We start from the raw sequence: 19,150 nt of genomic DNA on the forward strand, positions 1-19,150 counted from the left end.
GGGAGCCGGTTTTTTTTTTTTTTCTATTGTTATTGTAAGGCTAATCGCCACATCCAGGCAGGGCTCGCTGCGCTGCGTGATAGCGTGTCACTTGTCATGAGCGTCAAGACGTCCGCTCCATCCACTCTCTGGAAATGTGCTCGGCGGCTCCGAGCTGTGACACTGACAGCAAAGCGTTGGCAGCTTCACTCGAGTTTCCCCATAGGGGCCACGTGGAGAGGCTCATCATGCGTTCGTAGGACAGGACACATCGTTGAGCATCTTTCTGGATTTGCACCGTGTTGCTATAAAATGACGACATGAACGTCTGGAAAATGAAGACACATAGTGTCTTGAAAATATTCAACAATCACAGTCATTTTCTTTGCATCCCAGTGTGCAATTCTATTTTTAAGAGTTGTTGTAGTCTTCGTTATTATTTTTAGTAGTATTATTACTAGTTGTAATTAGTTGAAATAATAGTGGTAGCAGTTTTTTCTATGGTCGTAGTAGTGATGAAGTCATATTTGTCATAATAGTCATATGAAATATGCTTATTATAATAAATAGTAGTAGGATTGGTATACATTTCGTACATATTTTTTTTCGAGCAATGATCATAATGGGCCGTAATTGGGTTCTCATTCACAATCTGAACCATGCTGCCTTTTAAAGAAATTTGGATTTATTCATGTTTTATTGCATTTGCAGCTTTTCAGTGATCCCACAAAAATGTATTTTACGGTAAATGCAGTGTATTTTAGGATTGTTTTGGTGAGTCTGTTGTCTACAACAGATCTCTTTTCGCCTTTCCACTTCTCAGGAGTCTTACTTGTTCCACAGGGGTATATAAAATGCAATATAAGTCATCTTTGAAGCGACTTTAGTGCTCAGTTGGCGGATTGCATCTCTTGAGTCATATTGCCATCTTGTGGATGTATTGGGTATTGCATTGATATTCTCAATACTCATTCTCTTCATTGTCTTCGATTATATATATAGTTACATAAATATATACAGTTAAATAAAAACAACATAAGCTCTATATTTGAAAAATAGATCTAGATTTCCCAAATCACTTTGTTCAACTTCACATGTACCAAACATATTTTCATTGTTCACAATGCGAGCTATGAAAATATTTTACAATTACTTAAGTGCACAGTGTAAGACAAAATAAAATGCTTTTGTCTTTGTGTCTAGTGCTTGAATAGAATAATTAGCTCTAACCACCATTTGTATTGATGAATAAAAGGCTCCAGGGAGGGGGGTGGAAATCCCACGGTTGCTTGGAGACACACACACACACACACACACACACACACACACACACACACACACACACACACACACACACACACACACACACACACAGTGAAAGGAGTGTCTAATCACCCACTGGCTCTCCAACGGTGTGCGTTTTTTTGAGTCACAGGTGTGTGGCGTCCTCGGGTGTTTTGACAGCTGCATCAAACATGTTTCCTCTTGATAATTAGCTCAACTCATTAATGCCACAAGGAAAGAATGAGCGTGGAGAGGTCGTGTTTTACATCTCAGAGGCGTTGATAGGCCTCGTCGGCGACGCCGAGTGGGGGCCCGGAGTGAGCGATGGCCACAAAAACAACTCGAGTGTGTATTGTGAAGCGCAAAGAAACATGTTGCGTAAGTGTTTTATTGTGTTGTCTTTGGGAATAATTGGATCACAATGGCTAATCATAAACCAGTCTGTGAAGAGTTTGATTTAGCGCATTCATATGCAATGAATGGAATTACTTATTTTCATATGTCGGCCATCACAAAAACACTTGTGACATCTATTGACGCTTTCAAAGGAGGCAAAACATTTGATTGTTGTCGAACACTTTGGCATTTGTTTAAAAGGCAACAGGCCGGGGTGTGTAAATGTCATCAAATAAATCCTCATTGTTTTTTTGAGGGGGTAAAACTGATTTGATTTTTGCAACGACAAAATTGTCAATGCGGCTCGTCAATTGGATTGCGTGTGTACCTAATGAAATGTCTTGAGTGCTGCTAAGCGCACGCACATTTTCAAACCATCCCAAGCCTAATGTAGACTTTGCATTATAGCGTCTATATGTCTCCAAGGAGGCGGATGCATTGTGTCGTATTAGCGGCTGCATTCAGAATGCGCCTCGTCCTTTTTAGGGGCCTCTTTTTTTGCAAATGCAAATCCCCCCAGGTCTGGGCTCGATCAGATGTTTCCAAGCAGGCCACATCGTGTTGTGTTGGCAGCTGTTGTGTCGCCTCAGCAGTGCCTCGGAACAATAGCTGCAGAAGGCCGTGGCCTTGCAATTTCCTTAAAGCCATTTCATCAACTAGCTTGGATGTTATTTGGCTCTTGGCACACTTTGTTTGCTTTAGTGGACCACAAAAAAATTCTACAGATTTGGCTACTTGTAGAATTAAATATGCAGAGAACAAACTTTTCTAAATGTTGGTGCAAAAAAAAAAAGGCTCCAGGCTAATTTTAATCATCATCAAATCAGTCACTCAAGCTACAAGCAATAAATCACTCAGCCCGCCTAAAAACGTTTCATCAGCGGATCACGCTAAAATGTCAACTTGTTTGAAAAAGTCAACATGGTGGTATTGGGCCACCGCCATTTTTCACTTGCAATGCACCTTGGAGCGTGCCCGAGGCCTGCACATCATTCTTCATCTCTCGTGCAACGTTTGATGACGCAGCAGTAAGCATGTTCTTACAAGCCGCTCCTGTAAAGCGTTCACACATTCATCCGGCCGGCCGGCCGCCTTTGCATTCGTCAGCCTTCACCTCCTGGCGTTCCTTTCCTTTGTGTCGGGCGCGGGCCGGCAAATATTTGAAGTCGCTGATGGGTGTGGATGTGATGGCCTGATAATCGTTACATAACTCGCCACCCTAGCTGGAACAAAAACAAAATTAATTGCCGCAGCCTTTCTTTTCGCATTGACCTACTTTTCCCGTTGCCACAACACCTGTGGACACCTGCACGACTATCTAAGGACAGCCGGTGCATTCCTACATACAGTCACCTCCAAAAGTATTGGGACGGCGAGGTCAATTCCTTTGTTTTTGTTGTATACTGAAGACATTTGCACTTAATATCAGCAACATTTTAGAGGCCTAATCTTTTCACTTGTGACCAAACAAGATGAAAGCTTTCAGTCGTGTGACCCTTCACCCCTGACACCTCACACATTGTAATATAGCCGCTGCGCCATCCATAGCGCCTCAAACCCCCCCCCCCCCCCCCTTGACCCCTACCCCGCATCACCTCCAATTGCTGTGACAGACAATAATATTCTATGTTATATTACAATGTGCATGTATTACAACAGTGTGTATGTGTGTGTTTCTCTCAGAAAATGATGTGGTGGTGTGACGTCACGGCCTCAAGCTGCCTCCACTTCACAGGAAGAGTCTGGGTCATCTGGATTGAGGGTAAGGCTGCAACACGCACACCAAAATTAATCACACCGCAAACAAACACGCACACCAAAATTAATCACACAGCTCAACTAACTTAATAGCTTAATGCTAACACAAGGCTTTCCTTCAGGCTAAAGTTAGTGCTTACGTCTGTTCCTTAGCATATGTATTGAGTGTTAGGTGCAGGGAACTGTGTGTGCGTGTGAGTGTTGTATGTTTGTATGTGCACACATGTAGACAGACATTATAAATATTCTTGCACTCATATATTCTTTATCCTCTATGGATAACAATTAGCGTTACAGCAGCTTAATGAATCATTTAAGCAGTTGTGGGCTGCTGAAGCACATCCACAATGTCTAAGTTCAATGCCAGTCCCCTTTTTGGCCCATTTGGACCTCTTATGGAGGTGGGGCCTTTTTATTTTTTCCCGGTCATCAGATGATGCGCTGGAAGAAAAGCCAGATAAAACGCCATTGACCTCCAATTCTTGGCGAGTTACTGTGGTGAATGCGTTGAGCGACCGTTGGCCTTCTGCTTGTCCTGCCCACAGGCCATTTGGCTGCATCCAAGCCACGTGCGATTTGAACGGCCATGGTCTAATATGCCATCTGCAGGCAATACAATGCAGTCAATTAAGAGGCTGCTTCCTCCAGTGGCTGTGGCCATTAGGCAGGCAGCTCCACAAGTGACCCTTCACTAGCTTTTAGTTTTCAACCACTCATGGTGGGTTTTTTTCTTTACAAGCCGGGCCAATGCCTGCAAGAGTGACTTTTGTCTGCTTTTCTTGTCCATTCTGAAGCCGTTAAAAAATAAATTCGTCCCTCGCTCAATTTATGGCCTTATATATGAATGAATGAATGAATGAATGAATGAATGAATGAATGAATGAATTTATTAGTTTCAAACATGTAAACAAGGAATCAAAGTGAAAGACATGTATATGACTACATGAGACTAGCTAAAAACAGCACATAAGGAGCATACATTCATTCATACATAGTCATACATACATACACACATACATTCACGCACGCATACATACTTGCATACATACTTACATACATGCATGCATACATACATACATACATACATACATACATTACATTACATTCATACATTACATTCATACATTACATTCATACATTACATTCATACATTACATTCATACATTACATACATGCATACATACATGCACACATACATGCACACATACATGCACACATGCACACATGCACACATGCACTCATGCACTCATACATACATGCACTCATACATACATACATACATGCATTACATGCATTACATGCATTACATGCATTACATGCATACATACATGCATTACATGCATTACATGCATTACATTACATTCATTTCATTATATTCATTTCATTATATTCATTACACACATTCATACACACATTCATACACACATTCATACACACATTCTTACATTCTTACATTCTTACATTCATACATACATTCTTACATTCATTACATACATTCATTACATACATTCATTACATTCATTACATAAATACATTCATACATACATTCATACATACATACATACATACATACATACATACATACATACATACATGCATACATGCATACATACATTCTTACATGCATACATACATTCTTACATGCATACATACATTCTTACATGCATACATTACATTCATGCATTCATACATTACATTCATGCATACATGCATACATTCATTACATACATACATTCATTACATACATTCACTACATACATTCATTACATTCATACATACATACATACATACATTACATGCATTCATATATGCATTCATACATTCATTACATTCATACATACATACATTACATGCATTCATACATGCATACATACTTACATTCATTCCATTATTACATACATACATTACATGCATTCATACATGCATACATACTTACATTCATTCCATTATTACATACATACATACATACATTCTTACATTCTTACATACATTACATACATTACGTACATACGTACATACATACATACATACATACATACATACATTCATTGCATTACATGCATTACATGCATTACATTCATACATTCATTATATTCATTATATTCATTACATTCATACATGCATACACATATACATTTATACATTCATTCATTACATTCATACATACACATATACATGCATTCATTCATACATTCATACATACGTTCATACATACGTTCATACATACGTTCATACATACGTTCATACATACATACATACATTCATTCATTCATTCATTCATTCATACATTACATTCATACATACATACATACATACATACATACATACATTCATTGCATTACATTCATACATTCATTATATTCATTATATTCATTATATTCATACATGCATACACATATACATGCATTCATACATACATTTATACATTCATACATTCATTCATTACATTCATACATACACATATACATGCATTCATTCATACATACATTACATTCATTCATTCATACATTCATACATTCATACATTACATTCATACATACATTCTTACATTCATACATACATTCTTACATTCATACATACATTCTTACATTCATACATACATACATTCATTACATGCATACATACATTACATGCATACATACATACTTACATTCATTACATTCATACATACATACAAACATACATACACACATACATTCATTCATACACATATACATGCATTCATACATACATACATTACATTCTTACATTCATACACATATACATGCATTCATACATACATACATTACATTCATACATACATACATTCATACATACATACATTACATGCATTCATACTTTCATTACATTCATACATTACATTCATACATACATACATTCATTACTTTCATTACATACATTCATTACATACATACATACATACATACATACATACATTACATGCATACATACATTACATGCATACATACATACTTACATGCATACATACACACTTACATTCATTCATACACATATACATGCATTCATACATACATTCATTACATTCATACATACACATATACATGCATTCATTCATACATACATTACATACATACATACATACATACATACATACATACATTCATTCATTCATTCATTCATTCATTCATTCATTCATTCATTCATTCATTCATTCATTCATTCATTCATTCATACATACATACATACATTTCATACATACATTTCATACATACATACATTTCATTCATACATACATTTCATTCATACATACATTTCATTCATTCATACATTTCATTCATTCATACATACATTCATTCATACATACATTATTACATTCATTACATTATTACATTCTTTCATACATACATTCATACATTCTTTCATACATACATTCATACATTCATTCATACATACATACATACATTCATTCATACATACATACTTACATTCATACATACATACTTACATTCATACATGCATACATACATTACATGCATACATGCATACTTACATTCATTACATTCATACATACATTCATTCATACACATACATGCATACATACATTACATTCTTACATTCATACATACATTACATGCATTCAAACTTTCATTACATACATACATACATTCATGCATACATTCATACATTACATTCATGCATACATTCATACATTCATACATACATTACATGCATACATACATTCATACATACATACATACACACATACATTCATTCATACACATATACATGCATTCATTACATTCATACATACACATATACATGCATTCATTCATACATTCATGCATTCATTACATACTTTCATTACATTCATACATTCAACATTACATTCATGCATACATACATTCATACATTACATGCATACATGCATACTTACATTCATACATGCACACATACATTACATGCATACATGCATACTTACATTCATACACACACATACATTCATTCATACACATATACATGCATTCATACATTACATGCACACATACATGCATTCATACATACATTACATTCATTACATTCATACATACACATATACATGCATGCATTCATTCATTAGTACATACATACAATGACCAAAAGAGACATGTCATCATTTGGAAGCCTTTTAATAATTTACTTTAAAAAATAGTGTAAAAGTAACAGATATGTCCCACTTGTGTGGATCTGTTCCATATTCAAATTCATGACCGACGTAACAAAGTCTTGCAAACTTGCATTTGTCTGTACAATTTGTGAGCACTCACTTGGCAATTTCCACATTTTTGGCTGGAAGTTAATGACATTTGCACTGTATACTGTATCTGTTTATATTTATATATATATATATGTATAAAAGCTCACTGCAAAAAAAAAAAACAATAGCTTGAAATGTACAGCTTTTAGAAAATTCCAGAAAAACACAGCTGAGTGGTGTATAATACAAACATGCTCAGATTGTAACAAAAAACATAGTGAAGAGAGAATGGGACTTTGCTTGACATCATCTGGGCGACAAACCAAGTGTCATTTTTTGAACTTGTTCAAAGATTTGTTTCGTTATAAATAGCTCTATCATATTTTTGTGTAATTGAGGTTCAGTCTATTTCCATTTAAGAGATTTGTGTCCATCACCCTTTCTTTTCATTAAGTGCCTGTTTGGAAGAGGTAATATATATTTAAGTATATACGTATAGATATCAAATTCTATCACATGATATAATTTGTATAAATATTGCATTAAATTGACAATGTTCATTTCAGATCCCAAGCGATTTATTTACTGTTTGGGAATAAAAAGGCCTTTTTTTTTTTTTTTTTCCTTTTTCCTTTTAAATATTACAAAATAACTTTAAATTCTTTGCAAATGTTTTACATTATGAACAGCCCTGCCTGTCTTCATATTTTTTGTACCGCCATCGCTTCTGTCCAACCCTTAAAAGGTAACGAAAAAGTGCCGTCTGCAAACGCTCCCCCGTCGGTGTTAAAAGATAACCTTCCAACAGTGCTTTTTTTTTTTTTGTGTGTGTGTACACAAAAAAGGTAAAAAAAAAAAACTACACAACAATGCCTCAAGTGTGCACGTGTTGCCATGCACAATATTACAGGTATGAAATTTTGTTCTGAGAGCTTCAATTTCTCTCCATGGGAAAGCACCGTGACTGCCAGTTGGACTTGTTTTCTTTCTCTACTATCTTGTCACTCTGATTTACATTCCAGGTCCTGGCTCCTTTGAGATGGACGGCTGGACGGGCCGAGCACACGGCTGGCTATAGCATGTTGAGGATGGCGTTGTACATCTGGACCAGCACGGCCAAGTGGACGGGGAGGCAAGACTGCCGGTCCTGGGTGGCAGGCGTGCAGGTCAGCCAGGACAGTGCATTGTACTGCTCCAACACAAATCTACATTGAAAGAAAGACGTCGTTGACATTCCGTAGTGCATTTTTTACATGCTTTGTGTTTTCTTACCGGAGCACGTCTGAGGTGGTTTTTGAGTCCAGCGGGTGAGGGGTCCTCTTTGTCTTGTCTGCCACCAGCTCATCCGACTGGACCATGGAGATGTGGTGGTGGAGCGAGGCCTGCGCACAAGCAAAAGAGCGGGAACTCAGCGGCACGGAGTCGTCTCGACGGCACGGAGTCGTCTCGACGGCACGGAGTCGTCTCGACGGCACGGAGTCGTCTCGACGGCACGGAGTCGTCGCGACGGCACGGAGTCGTCGCGACGGCACGGAGTCGTCGCGACGGCACGGAGTCGTCGCGACGTCGTCTCGACGACACGGAGTCGTCTCCTTTCAGTGTTGTCTCAAAATGAGTATGATGTGTGTAATAATGTTTTACATTTGAAGGGCTGACTTTCAACCTGTGTAATGCAGAAAGAATATTTAAATATGTGTAAAAAAATGTTTTGGATGAACGAACACTAATTGTGGGACATGAACAAATGTATGGAAACTGAAAATTTAACTTGCATTGTATTAAAATCAAGCAAATGTTTACCTGAATCAAAGGTGACGGAAATGGTTAAGTTTCAAATAAGTTTAATAAATAGGTCCCAAAACTACACCAAGTGTCAAGGCTCAGTGGCCCAGAGGTAGAGTGTTTGCCCTCAGACTGGAAGGTAGTAGGTTCAAACCCCGGTCGTGTCATACTTTAAAATGGAGATGGGTTAAATGCAGAGGACAATTTTCACCACACCCAGATATGTATGTGTGTGAGACGATCATGGGGACTTTAACATCTACCAAAATGGTATGTTTTAATTTAAATGATGTACTTCAGTAATACAATACAATTCTAATGGGGGGCGCCCCCTAGTGGTCGCAAAGCCTTGAGCTCAATTACGTTTAGTGACTTGTGCGACCCTTCTACCTGCTCTTTGTTTGTTTACGTGTGTTACAAGTGTCATGTTTTGAGTACCTTGAGGAAGAGAGGACATTGGTTCTCAGCTTGAGGGTAGGGGGCCCAGAACCAATGCGGGAGTCCACCCGCTTGCGCCGTGGACACGTAGTAGCCCAGAGCCAGCGGCTGCTGCTTCAGTTCTTCCGGTGGATTGTCCCTGGAGAGTAAGCGTTCTCCTTGGCTCTGTGCAAACAGGAAATTCAATTATTGACCATGTGCACGGCAAAAGCAAGGGAGACATATCAATGATAATTGAAGAAAATGAATGCCCTCCGTCTGGCGGGCCTGCGTGTCATTTTCATGGTGGCACCACTGAAACTGCAAGTTTGAAGAAAAAATAATAATGACATCAACTATTTGTTGTGGGTAAAACATTGTGTCTAATTTTCCCACAAATCAGAGCGGCTCTAAAGCCGACTTTGATCTCTTCCCTCAGGTGAGCGATGACAGCGATTGTTGCTTTCTACTTTGCGATTGAGCCGTGAAGAAACTGTCATCGCGTTTCTTTTCGCCTCCGAGCCAAATTCCTCCACGCTTGGCAGCGCTTCACTCTCACATGCTGTTTGCTCATGTGATGTCGAGCGTCAGTCAAGATGCAATCGCTTTGACTGGTAGCTTTTGAAAATATATACTCTCAGTTGCCAATTATTTAGGTACACCAATCAAATTATTTTACGTGACATTTCAGAGTCTAAAATTAGCTTCAATTTTGGAAAGATGCGCAAAAATGAAGTTTAAAGTGTGTCTGGTCGAAAGTAAATATTTTTCACTCACCCTGGTGTGTTGAAAGTGGGATCCCATTCCGGATGGAGAGCCCGGTGACGGCACAGGTGAGGTGTTGGGCGAAGGATGGAGGTTACCCGTGATCAGCATCATGTCATGGCCGATGTCGTTCTCCAGTTCGTCAGGAAAGGGCAAGTCGAACATGTCGTCTGTGGGAACAAAAGTCATTCATTTGATGGTTTTTAGCTGGGTAATAATATTTATCAGACTGTTTCAATACATAGTTGAAATGCAGTGTGATCGAAATAAAAATGGTGGTGAGATGGAACAAACATGCCCCCTGGTGGTGGAATGAATATTAAAACGACTATGTTTCATTGCACTGTTGTGAATTGACGGTATGCTAAATTCTGTTGGCGACACGTTCAGCAGGGTGATGGAGAAGAAAAAAAAAAGTACTCTATCATTATGAGTCATATTTGCAAAGGTGGCCGAAGCTTTACGCTGTTCCACCAACAGATGATTTCACTGGCTGCGCATGTGAAGCTTTATGGCTGTCTAAAGACGCGACCTTGGCGCTGGAGTATCCAGTAAAAAGCTAATGAGTACCGTTATTGTCCTCAGTGGGGTAGGAGCTCGGCGCCAGCTGGGTGGTGGCGGACGTCGGGAAGACCAGGATGTGTGTGCACGAGGCATCCTGAGGCGTGTTGAGCTGCGACGTCTGCAGGTTCAAGGCGGTGCTGCGGCCGAACACGGAGCCCATCGTCACGGCGTCTGCGTGACAAAGATACTTTTAGTGTCCTCCATTTGACATTTCCTTTTTTTTTTTTTTTAATGAATTTCTTGAAGTGTTGTGTCTTCATTTAAGATGTGCTATTAATTTATCTGTGATGTTAAAGGCAAATTAGAAAGAAAAGAAGCAGGAGACATGTTATGCTCTCTGAAGGGAGAGCATTTTGAGAAGCTCCGTAAAGTATATTATCACCTTCAGGTAGTCAAGAAGTCTCCACTGTGCTGCCTCTACTTACCGGGCATGACCACGAGGGAGCCCTGCGGCTCCATGGCTACCAGGCAGGCACTTAGGATGGAGGGGGTGTCCGCCGCCGAGATGCCGCACATGCGACACGCCTCCCTGAGCTGGCGCCCTATCGAATGCAACGAGTGCTCCCCGAGGAGCGAGCTCCAGTCTGGCGGGGAGAGAAAGACAAAGCCATGTGATCAGTTGAAGATGAAATGCTTTGATGTTACAAGCTACATTCATGTTCAAATGCCATTAAAGTGCATTTTGAATTATTTGTTTACAATGAAACATTTTCCTCACGAAGCATTCGGTCTGGGCGTGATCGCTCACCTTTAAGTTCACCGTGGCCCAGTCTCCCTAAGCGACCAATCACAATCCTCCACGGCAATGAGGTCATCTGGATGATGCCGACGCACCACTCCCACAGTTTCTGCAGACCCATCTTCCGAGCGGACACCTTCGGGCGCCGTGCCCTGCGGCGGAGAAGAAGGAGGGGGGGAAAAAAAAAAAAAGCCGTGAAGACGCCGCATCAGTAAATTTGCGGACGTCCACACCAACCTGTTGGGAACGTCCACGTTGATGATGCACGTTTCGAGCAGCTCTCCTTGCTGGTCCGTGCACGACACCAGGATCCAGCGCTGGTCATGTGACAGACAGTATCCCACGAAGAGCACGTTGTACCTGGGAGGGACTTCGGCCCAAATCTCCCCTTGTTCTGGCTGCTTGGGCCGGGTGGGCCCGAGGATGAAGGGGGGCGAGTACAAGTGCACTGGGCTGGGATGCTGGGGGAGGACAAAACATCCATGAAATGAGGAATCAGCATTTATCATCCTGATTTCCAAAACTTACATCTGGGCTCTTGAGGACCGACGTGACGGTGGAAACTGGTCCAAAACCGGTCAGGGACTTGATGTGCGTGTGTTGGGGTCGCAGGCGTCGACATTGCGAGTAGCAGGAGAAGGCCAGCGAGCGCAAGTGCTGCAGGTACAAGTGGCTCTCCCCGCTGGCGGGCTGCAGGAGGTACTGGCACGGCACCACCTGCGACAACAACACCGCTAGCTGAAGGCAAGTTCTGCTTCTTGCTCAAGTGAGTTTTGAACAGACTGACAGGTTCTTAGGGTTCTTAGGTGCAACCCTGATTACCTGGAGAACGAGCGCAGGTCTAACTGTCTCGGGCAGAGTCTGCAGCATTTCCGTGTAGCAGCGAAGAAGCCCGAGCAGCCACACGCTCTCTGCCTCGACTTCGGCGCCTTCCTCTTCATCCCCTCCTTCGCTCCGCATGCCTGTCGGGCTAAGGAAAGCGTCCACGACGTAAACCACGATGGCGGGTGGGTTGGTGCGGCTGTCCGTGGAGTCTGGGCCGGTCGGGATGCCGATTCGGGACTGCTCGGCGGTGCTGAGGGGAAAAAAGGGGGTGGGGGTTGTCCATCAGGTTCAAGGCTCTAATAAGAGTATTTGAATTAGGGGCAAGTGCAGCAGTGTCAAATCAGATCCAGCAGATGGCGCTGTGGTAATGGGCAAGAGGTTACTAGTTCACTCATCAATTCCAAAATTGAATTTTTCTTTTATCCTGTGTGGCAGGCACGCTAACCAAAATCCCACCATGCTGCCAAATATGGTGCTGGGGCAAGAGTGTGTTGTTTTTGGCTCTTACGCATCAGAGTTCTCTGCTGGTGTGTTAGCTGCTGGTGCGCCACTCAAGGGGCCTTTGGCCTCGCCGGAGCCCACAGGGGTCGACTCCGCCGTCTGGCCGGACGGTGTTGTGGTTGGAGTGGCTGAGCTGCCGGCCCCGGGAGCCCCGGGAGCCCCGGAAGCCGCTTCTGCATCGGGTGCCCACGTTTGAGGTTGGCCGGAAGAGGCGGGCTGTGCTGAAGAGGCGGATGCTTGGATTCTGGGTGGCAAGAGAAGCGTGCTATCCAGAGGCAGGACTGACAACTGGGGTCCTGCGAAATCAGATCATTTGTATATGTAATATATTGTTACAAAAAAAAAAAAAAACCCACGGGCCTATGTCACAGGGATTAGTTTCCAGTTATCGACATAAATAATCAAATTTGCTTTTGAGCATTTGCAAGATTCCACGAGTGGGTCTTACCTAGTTGCAGTTTACAGGCATAGGCATAAAGTTTCAGTTTGCTGAGGTTGTCCATGTGTTGCTCTCCCGCCCAGGGACCGCTCAACCACTGGTCCACATCCAGGTCCTCCAGCCTTTCGGACTCCACCTCCTCCCCCACGCGGACGATGCCATCCCGAGACACCTTAGCCAGGGGACGGTGCTTTCCGAGACGACATGTCTGAGAAGGACGTCGTCTTCATGAGGGCGCGTTCTCGGAGGCGCTCGCGTTCAATTTGACGCAACGTCCTACCTCGTAAACGGCGCTGAGCTCCTGGAAGAAGGCTCGGGCGGCGGCCAACAACGGAGGGCTATTGGGACAGAGCACCACGTACGCCGCATCTCGTTGACCCCCGTAAGGCTCCAGCAAGAGCTTCTCCCAGAAGGGCAAGGCCAGAGGGGACAGCGCCAGGAAGTCCCGTTCTCGATCGTAGCCAAGCAGGACGGTGGGGATGGGCAAGGGCTCTGGGGACTCCTCAGAACCTGGAGACAGAAAATCCACCGTGAGCCTTGAGATATCAACCTAAAAAGCGTTTGTGGTTCTTACCATACGAGCCCCTGCCCGCCATCTTATGGAACTGCTGCCAGGTGAGCGGGCCCTGAACGTGTTGAATGTTATCCCAAGTCCGCCCGGTTCTTTTCTTCTGGATGGCGTCTTGCAGGAAAGGTTGCAAGGACAGCAACAAGCGCACCATGTCCTGGGACGACAACATGCTCATGTCCGCCACTACGGGGGATGAACAGACGCACACAAACAAGCGCACACACACACACACACACACACACACACACACACACACACACACACACACACACACACACACACACACACACACACACACACGGAACAGATACGCACATGTTAACAAGAGCCTGTACACCGAGGAAACAAATGAACAAACATAAAACACATCCAGATCACACAAAGGCAAATAAGAATTTGTAAAAAAAAATAAAAATAAATAAAGGTCCAGATATTGGTTTCATCCTCCAGCAGCATCCTGTCTTGACATTTGAGTCTTACCATTGGTGTGAGGCCAAGGATGGAGAGCTGTACTTCTGACGACAGCTGGATCCACTTTGCCCCCGGTGGAGTTGTCCACGTACTGCAGCCCCTGCTCCAAGGCATTGTAACACTCCACACAGGCGTCGCTCCCGTCCGCCCACTGCTTCTCCGACAGCCAACTTTGGAGCAGCGCCCCCTTGCGGGAATAGCTGGAATAGCCGTGGGGAAGGTGCAGCGAGGCGAGGGAGGAAATGGGCTGCGAGCACTGCTCCTGAAGCAGGACCATGAGCGAGGGCGAGGCGGGCGCCGCATCCTGAGACCGCTTGGCTCTGGGGTCGCCCATCGTCGGCTCCCGCCGCCCGAGCGCCAGCCTCCTCTCGGCGGCCCGACCGATCTCGGAGGAGCGGCCGTAAATATCCAGCTCGTCTTCCAGGAAGAGGCCGGTGCCGTGGGCCAGCTGCCTGTTGACGATGGCGCTGAAGCCGCACATGCAGCGGTACTGGTCCTCGCAGGTGGAATCGGGGATGTACACCCCGACGTCCGCCCCCTTCACGTTCATGTTGCAGGCGCAGATGCAGCAGCTGTCAAAGTTGCGGTCCTTGAAGACGTTGAGGACCGAGTCCGACAGAAGCAGGATGGCGTACAGGCTGTGGCTCTCGGGCAGGCAAGGTCGAGGTCGGGCGAGGGGCTCCACGGAGCTAAGAGGCAGGCTGGTGGAAGGGGTCGAAGCGGGCGAGCTCAGCTCCGTGCCGTCTTGCTTCACCGAACCTTGGCCGGAGCTGGCGGGGTTCATGCCCCGCGGCGTGCGAGGGGTGCGCGGGGTGGGCACGGAGAAACGAGGCGTGGCCGGGGAGGGCAGGATGCCCACGGTGGTGCTGACGGAAGCCGTGGTGCCGCTCATCTGGTTGTAGTCCTGTTCCGTCAGAGCGCTGACGCTTGGGATATTTCTGAAAGACGAGATTTCAAGTGCGTCTTATAAGTCCAAAATGACAGTACATTCAACTTTGTCACCAAATGTGACTCACGTGTATCCATCCCTGACGAAGCCGCTGTTCTGAGCGTGCATGGCGGCTGGGATGTGCTCCATTTTGGGCAGGAGCGCCCAGGACGGGCGGTAGTAGCACTGCTCGGGAATCTTGAGCGGTGGTAAACTCTGACTGGGTAGGCAGGAAAGTGGCGCAAACATGGAGGAAATCACTTGTGTCTGGACAGAGGGGGAACATGAAGACAGGCTTGCTTTGGAAATGTCGGACAGAGCGACAGAGAATCGGCTTTTCCCAACTACTAACCTTGAAGTCTTCTTGCCAAGGACTAGCCATGCCTTCCTCCAGATCCATCCTGAATTCAGGCAGCTGGCTAGCGGCGAGGGGCAGGAGGTGGTCGGGCCCTCCGCTGGGAGCGGAGGGGGGCTCCTGGCTGGGCGTGTCGCGGTACGTCATGATGGGCGAGAAGGCCGGATGCTGCTCCAGCGAAGGTGGCGTGGGGAACATACGTTGCAGGTCTGCTACTGCTGAGGTGGACAAAAAGCGGATTTAGTACGGCTTTGGGCGCGTCGCTCGCGCATGACCGTGTTTGGATGGGAACTCACTGGATGGATAAGGAACTGCCGCTCTGCCTTCTTTACTCAGAGGACGATCTTCGGTGGATACTGTGACTTTGGTTGAGTGCTGGTTGGGGTAAACCGTCTACAATTTAGTCCACATCACATTAGAGGATAACAGTTTATTAATACCAGGCATTTTTCAAGGTCCATTTTTTTTTTTTTTTTTTAGAGCGGGACAGCATTTTATTCGAGGCAATTTGGCTGAATTAATTTGATTGATTGAGCCACCCCATTTCATTTATTAGAGCAGACCGAAATGCTGAGCAGGCAGAATTGTTGCTACTTCCACATATTTGCCCAAACAGGAGCCTGGATGACTCACCCCAAGCTCCTCCTCATCTTCATCAAATATGTTGTCCAGATCCGAAATGTTCACCACCAGGTCTTTTTCCCGAGTCAGAGAAGGATTGGTTTTGGCGGCTGCGTCGTCCGGACTGGACTCGTCTGAAGGAAAAACAAACATTCAACTTAAAGGCTCGGATGGCTTCGAAATGGGACACGAAAAAAAAAATTGCTTTATGATGTTGAAAGCGCAAGTCGCACCTGATTTGGGAGCAGAGTTGAAAATGGACATTGCATCTTTTCCATCTGGCAGGTTGCCATTGCTGGTGATTTCTTCACTCTGTTGGGTCATTTGGAAGAATTAGTCAAGCGAGTCACCTTTGAATGGATTTTCAAGGATGCCTTTGAACAGCCGCTTTTAATATTAGCACCCACCTTGGCTCTCTTGCTGGATTCTCGCCCTTGACTCTTTAATCTCTTGGAAGTGGAGAAGGTGTACTCGATGTCACCTTCCTTGAAGTCGTAAGGGTCTTCCCCTGGCTCCCGCAGAGCCTCCACGACCGGCTGCTCGAGCAGGCCCAGCGTCTGGACGTGGTCCCGCAATCTCTCGTCGGAGATTTTAAATCTCTTTTGCGTCTGTGTGTAAAGTCTGTGAGAGACATTTGCAAGCTATTACAACATGGATATATTTTTTTTTTACCTTCAAATAAAATCTCAAGCGCACTCGAATAGCATTCTGGCTTCCAATGCTGACTTTGGAATTGACATGGCGGAACAGCCTCACTTGATGACTGAGGAATTGATTTACGTGCAAGTCAAGCATGTGGAACAGCTTTGCTATTTTTTTTCGCAGACAGCTTAGCGCGGCCAAAAAAGGGTGGTTTGCGTCGTCGTGGGTGTGAACACTGATTCACTGCTCGTCATCCGTACCTCTTTAGAGCAGCTCCGTCAGGGACCGCCTCGGTCTTCCCATCCTCTAGTTTATCAGCCGAGACCTCTGGAGGTCTGAAATCCATTTTATCAGTCCTGGGAGTCCGGAAGCCTCTCCACCAGCCGGCCCCGTTCTCTCTCTGCTTTAGCAGGGCCACGTACATTGCCGTGTCACTGGTCATCAAGCCCATGCCCGCCGCTGCCTCCTGACATACGTGCATGTCCAGGGGCCCTTCCAGTACTTCTGGGTCCTGAACCCGAGGATGTGGACTCAGTGTAGGAGGCAGCGGAGACATTGGCGACAAGAGAAGGGACTCCGGGGCTTTCCTGCCGTTGGAGAGCGGTTTGGGATACTTGCAGCTTGCCAGAGTGGCCAGAGGCTCCATGGGTGGATCCAAGGCTACCAGACCACTGAGCTGGCCCCCCCCAGGGGAGTCCTGCTCCAGAGAGGTCTCTTGGGTGACAGACACACGGTGGTGAAAGGGGATCATGGCAGGCCTCTTGGATTGTTTGTCAGCCTTTTCAGTCTTATCGCTCGTCTTGTGTTTGGGTATGGAAGACGCGTATAATGACGAGCCGGAGGACGGATTGGCGCCAATCTGGGGGTTGGAGATGTTTGCGGTGCTTGTCAACTTCTGCTGCTTCACCCTGACGTACAAACAAGACAATTGCGTGATCTTTTCAGAAGAAACAAAGTTATTGTAATGGCGTCAAAGAACAGCTTGAGAGCGGCTCCGCGGTACCTCGAGCAGCTGCATGGCGCTCGCGCACCGACGTCATTGAAATCCCACGTGGTGACTCCGTTTGGCACTTCCTTCTTGGGCGTCACGTCAGCCGGCTGCTTAAGTCTGCCAAGAACAAAGAAACAAATGTAGGTCCGTCCTCCGCAGCGGGGGAACGCGGCGGGCTGTTGGCACTTACGTGTGCTGAGGCTGGCTGAGGTAGCATTCCCTCCAGGCTTGGTGGACCACCTGACAAGTCAGCTTTTTCCCAGAATGCTTTGGGCTGAGGTTGCTGACCCCCAGACTGCTGTCTGGCGTTGGGACACTCGAGGCCGAGGTCACGAATCCACTGTCCGCTGGAAAGATAAGATGGTGGAGGCTAAAGCAAAATGTTCATCTTTTAATTGCCCCCCCCCCCCCCCGAACACAACATGGCATCGTTACCCGAGCAAGGCTGCTCCGGCGATGTCGGCGGCGTGAGCGGCACGCTGCAGTGGTTCTGCTCTCTGGCGAGGAGGCCCTGAGCTGCAGGAGCAGGTGGAGGTGGCTCCGCCGGCAGCTGGCCCTGGCCAATCAGCACAAAAGCAGCTGGGTAGGTCATCCTTACTCCACCTGAAGAGACCACAAAGGACAAGATGAGAAGATGAGGCTGCCGCTGCTGCTTCTTCTTCTCACTCAGACATATGGGCCTTGTTTCTTCCCATTTTTACGACCTACTAAACCTACCCAATGGGTGTCTACAAAGGCTCCATCTTTACTTTTATTATTGGTCGAGTTTACATCTGAAGTGCTCATGTTTTTCTTGCTTTTGAAATCCAAGTCGTTTATGATACAGTTTAAATAGACGAAAGCAGGTTTAAACCTTCAATCAATGTTTACTGTTTTTATTATATTTATCGTTAATATAATGATGAAAAGTCCATAACTTAGTATTCA

At 44.8% G+C, this 19,150-nt stretch overlaps 2 protein-coding genes across 5 annotated transcripts in view; one reads left to right on the forward strand and one right to left on the reverse strand.

Moving 5' to 3' along the window:
• The window catches only part of LOC147048171 (uncharacterized), a 153,036-nt gene extending 143,324 nt beyond the window's left edge, over positions 1-9,712 (forward strand). For both annotated transcript variants that reach the window (XR_015067736.1, XM_085926030.1), the window contains exons 11-13: positions 3,343-3,421; positions 8,635-8,778; positions 8,953-9,712. The gene's annotated coding sequence lies outside the window, so the exon portion shown is untranslated. The remainder of the gene's footprint in view (positions 1-3,342; positions 3,422-8,634; positions 8,779-8,952) is intronic.
• LOC147048173 (mediator of RNA polymerase II transcription subunit 13-like) overlaps positions 7,526-19,150 on the reverse strand; it is a 51,711-nt gene continuing 40,086 nt past the window's right edge. For 2 of the 3 annotated variants that reach the window (XM_085926018.1, XM_085926020.1), the window contains 25 exons: positions 18,659-18,826; positions 18,414-18,570; positions 18,236-18,340; positions 17,493-18,140; positions 16,998-17,211; positions 16,824-16,902; positions 16,603-16,724; positions 16,266-16,344; positions 15,967-16,187; positions 15,703-15,881; positions 14,696-15,624; positions 14,219-14,398; positions 13,925-14,154; positions 13,654-13,852; positions 13,213-13,501; positions 12,702-12,954; positions 12,408-12,596; positions 12,117-12,340; positions 11,889-12,031; positions 11,566-11,724; positions 11,147-11,311; positions 10,589-10,746; positions 9,833-9,997; positions 8,885-8,994; positions 7,526-8,817 (listed from right to left, as the gene is read on the reverse strand). In XM_085926018.1, the coding sequence (XP_085782144.1) occupies positions 8,685-8,817; positions 8,885-8,994; positions 9,833-9,997; positions 10,589-10,746; positions 11,147-11,311; positions 11,566-11,724; positions 11,889-12,031; positions 12,117-12,340; positions 12,408-12,596; positions 12,702-12,954; positions 13,213-13,501; positions 13,654-13,852; positions 13,925-14,154; positions 14,219-14,398; positions 14,696-15,624; positions 15,703-15,881; positions 15,967-16,187; positions 16,266-16,344; positions 16,603-16,724; positions 16,824-16,902; positions 16,998-17,211; positions 17,493-18,140; positions 18,236-18,340; positions 18,414-18,570; positions 18,659-18,826 (5,498 nt within the window). In that variant the 3' untranslated portion in view covers positions 7,526-8,684. The remainder of the gene's footprint in view (positions 8,818-8,884; positions 8,995-9,832; positions 9,998-10,588; positions 10,747-11,146; positions 11,312-11,565; positions 11,725-11,888; positions 12,032-12,116; positions 12,341-12,407; positions 12,597-12,701; positions 12,955-13,212; positions 13,502-13,653; positions 13,853-13,924; positions 14,155-14,218; positions 14,399-14,695; positions 15,625-15,702; positions 15,882-15,966; positions 16,188-16,265; positions 16,345-16,602; positions 16,725-16,823; positions 16,903-16,997; positions 17,212-17,492; positions 18,141-18,235; positions 18,341-18,413; positions 18,571-18,658; positions 18,827-19,150) is intronic. The other variant, XM_085926019.1, reaches the window with a different exon arrangement.

The sequence above is a fragment of the Syngnathus leptorhynchus genome, chromosome 12 (genome assembly GCF_054491065.1).
Source record: "Syngnathus leptorhynchus isolate UIUO chromosome 12, UIUO_Slep, whole genome shotgun sequence".
In the NCBI taxonomy this organism is placed as follows: domain Eukaryota; kingdom Metazoa; phylum Chordata; class Actinopteri; order Syngnathiformes; family Syngnathidae; genus Syngnathus; species Syngnathus leptorhynchus.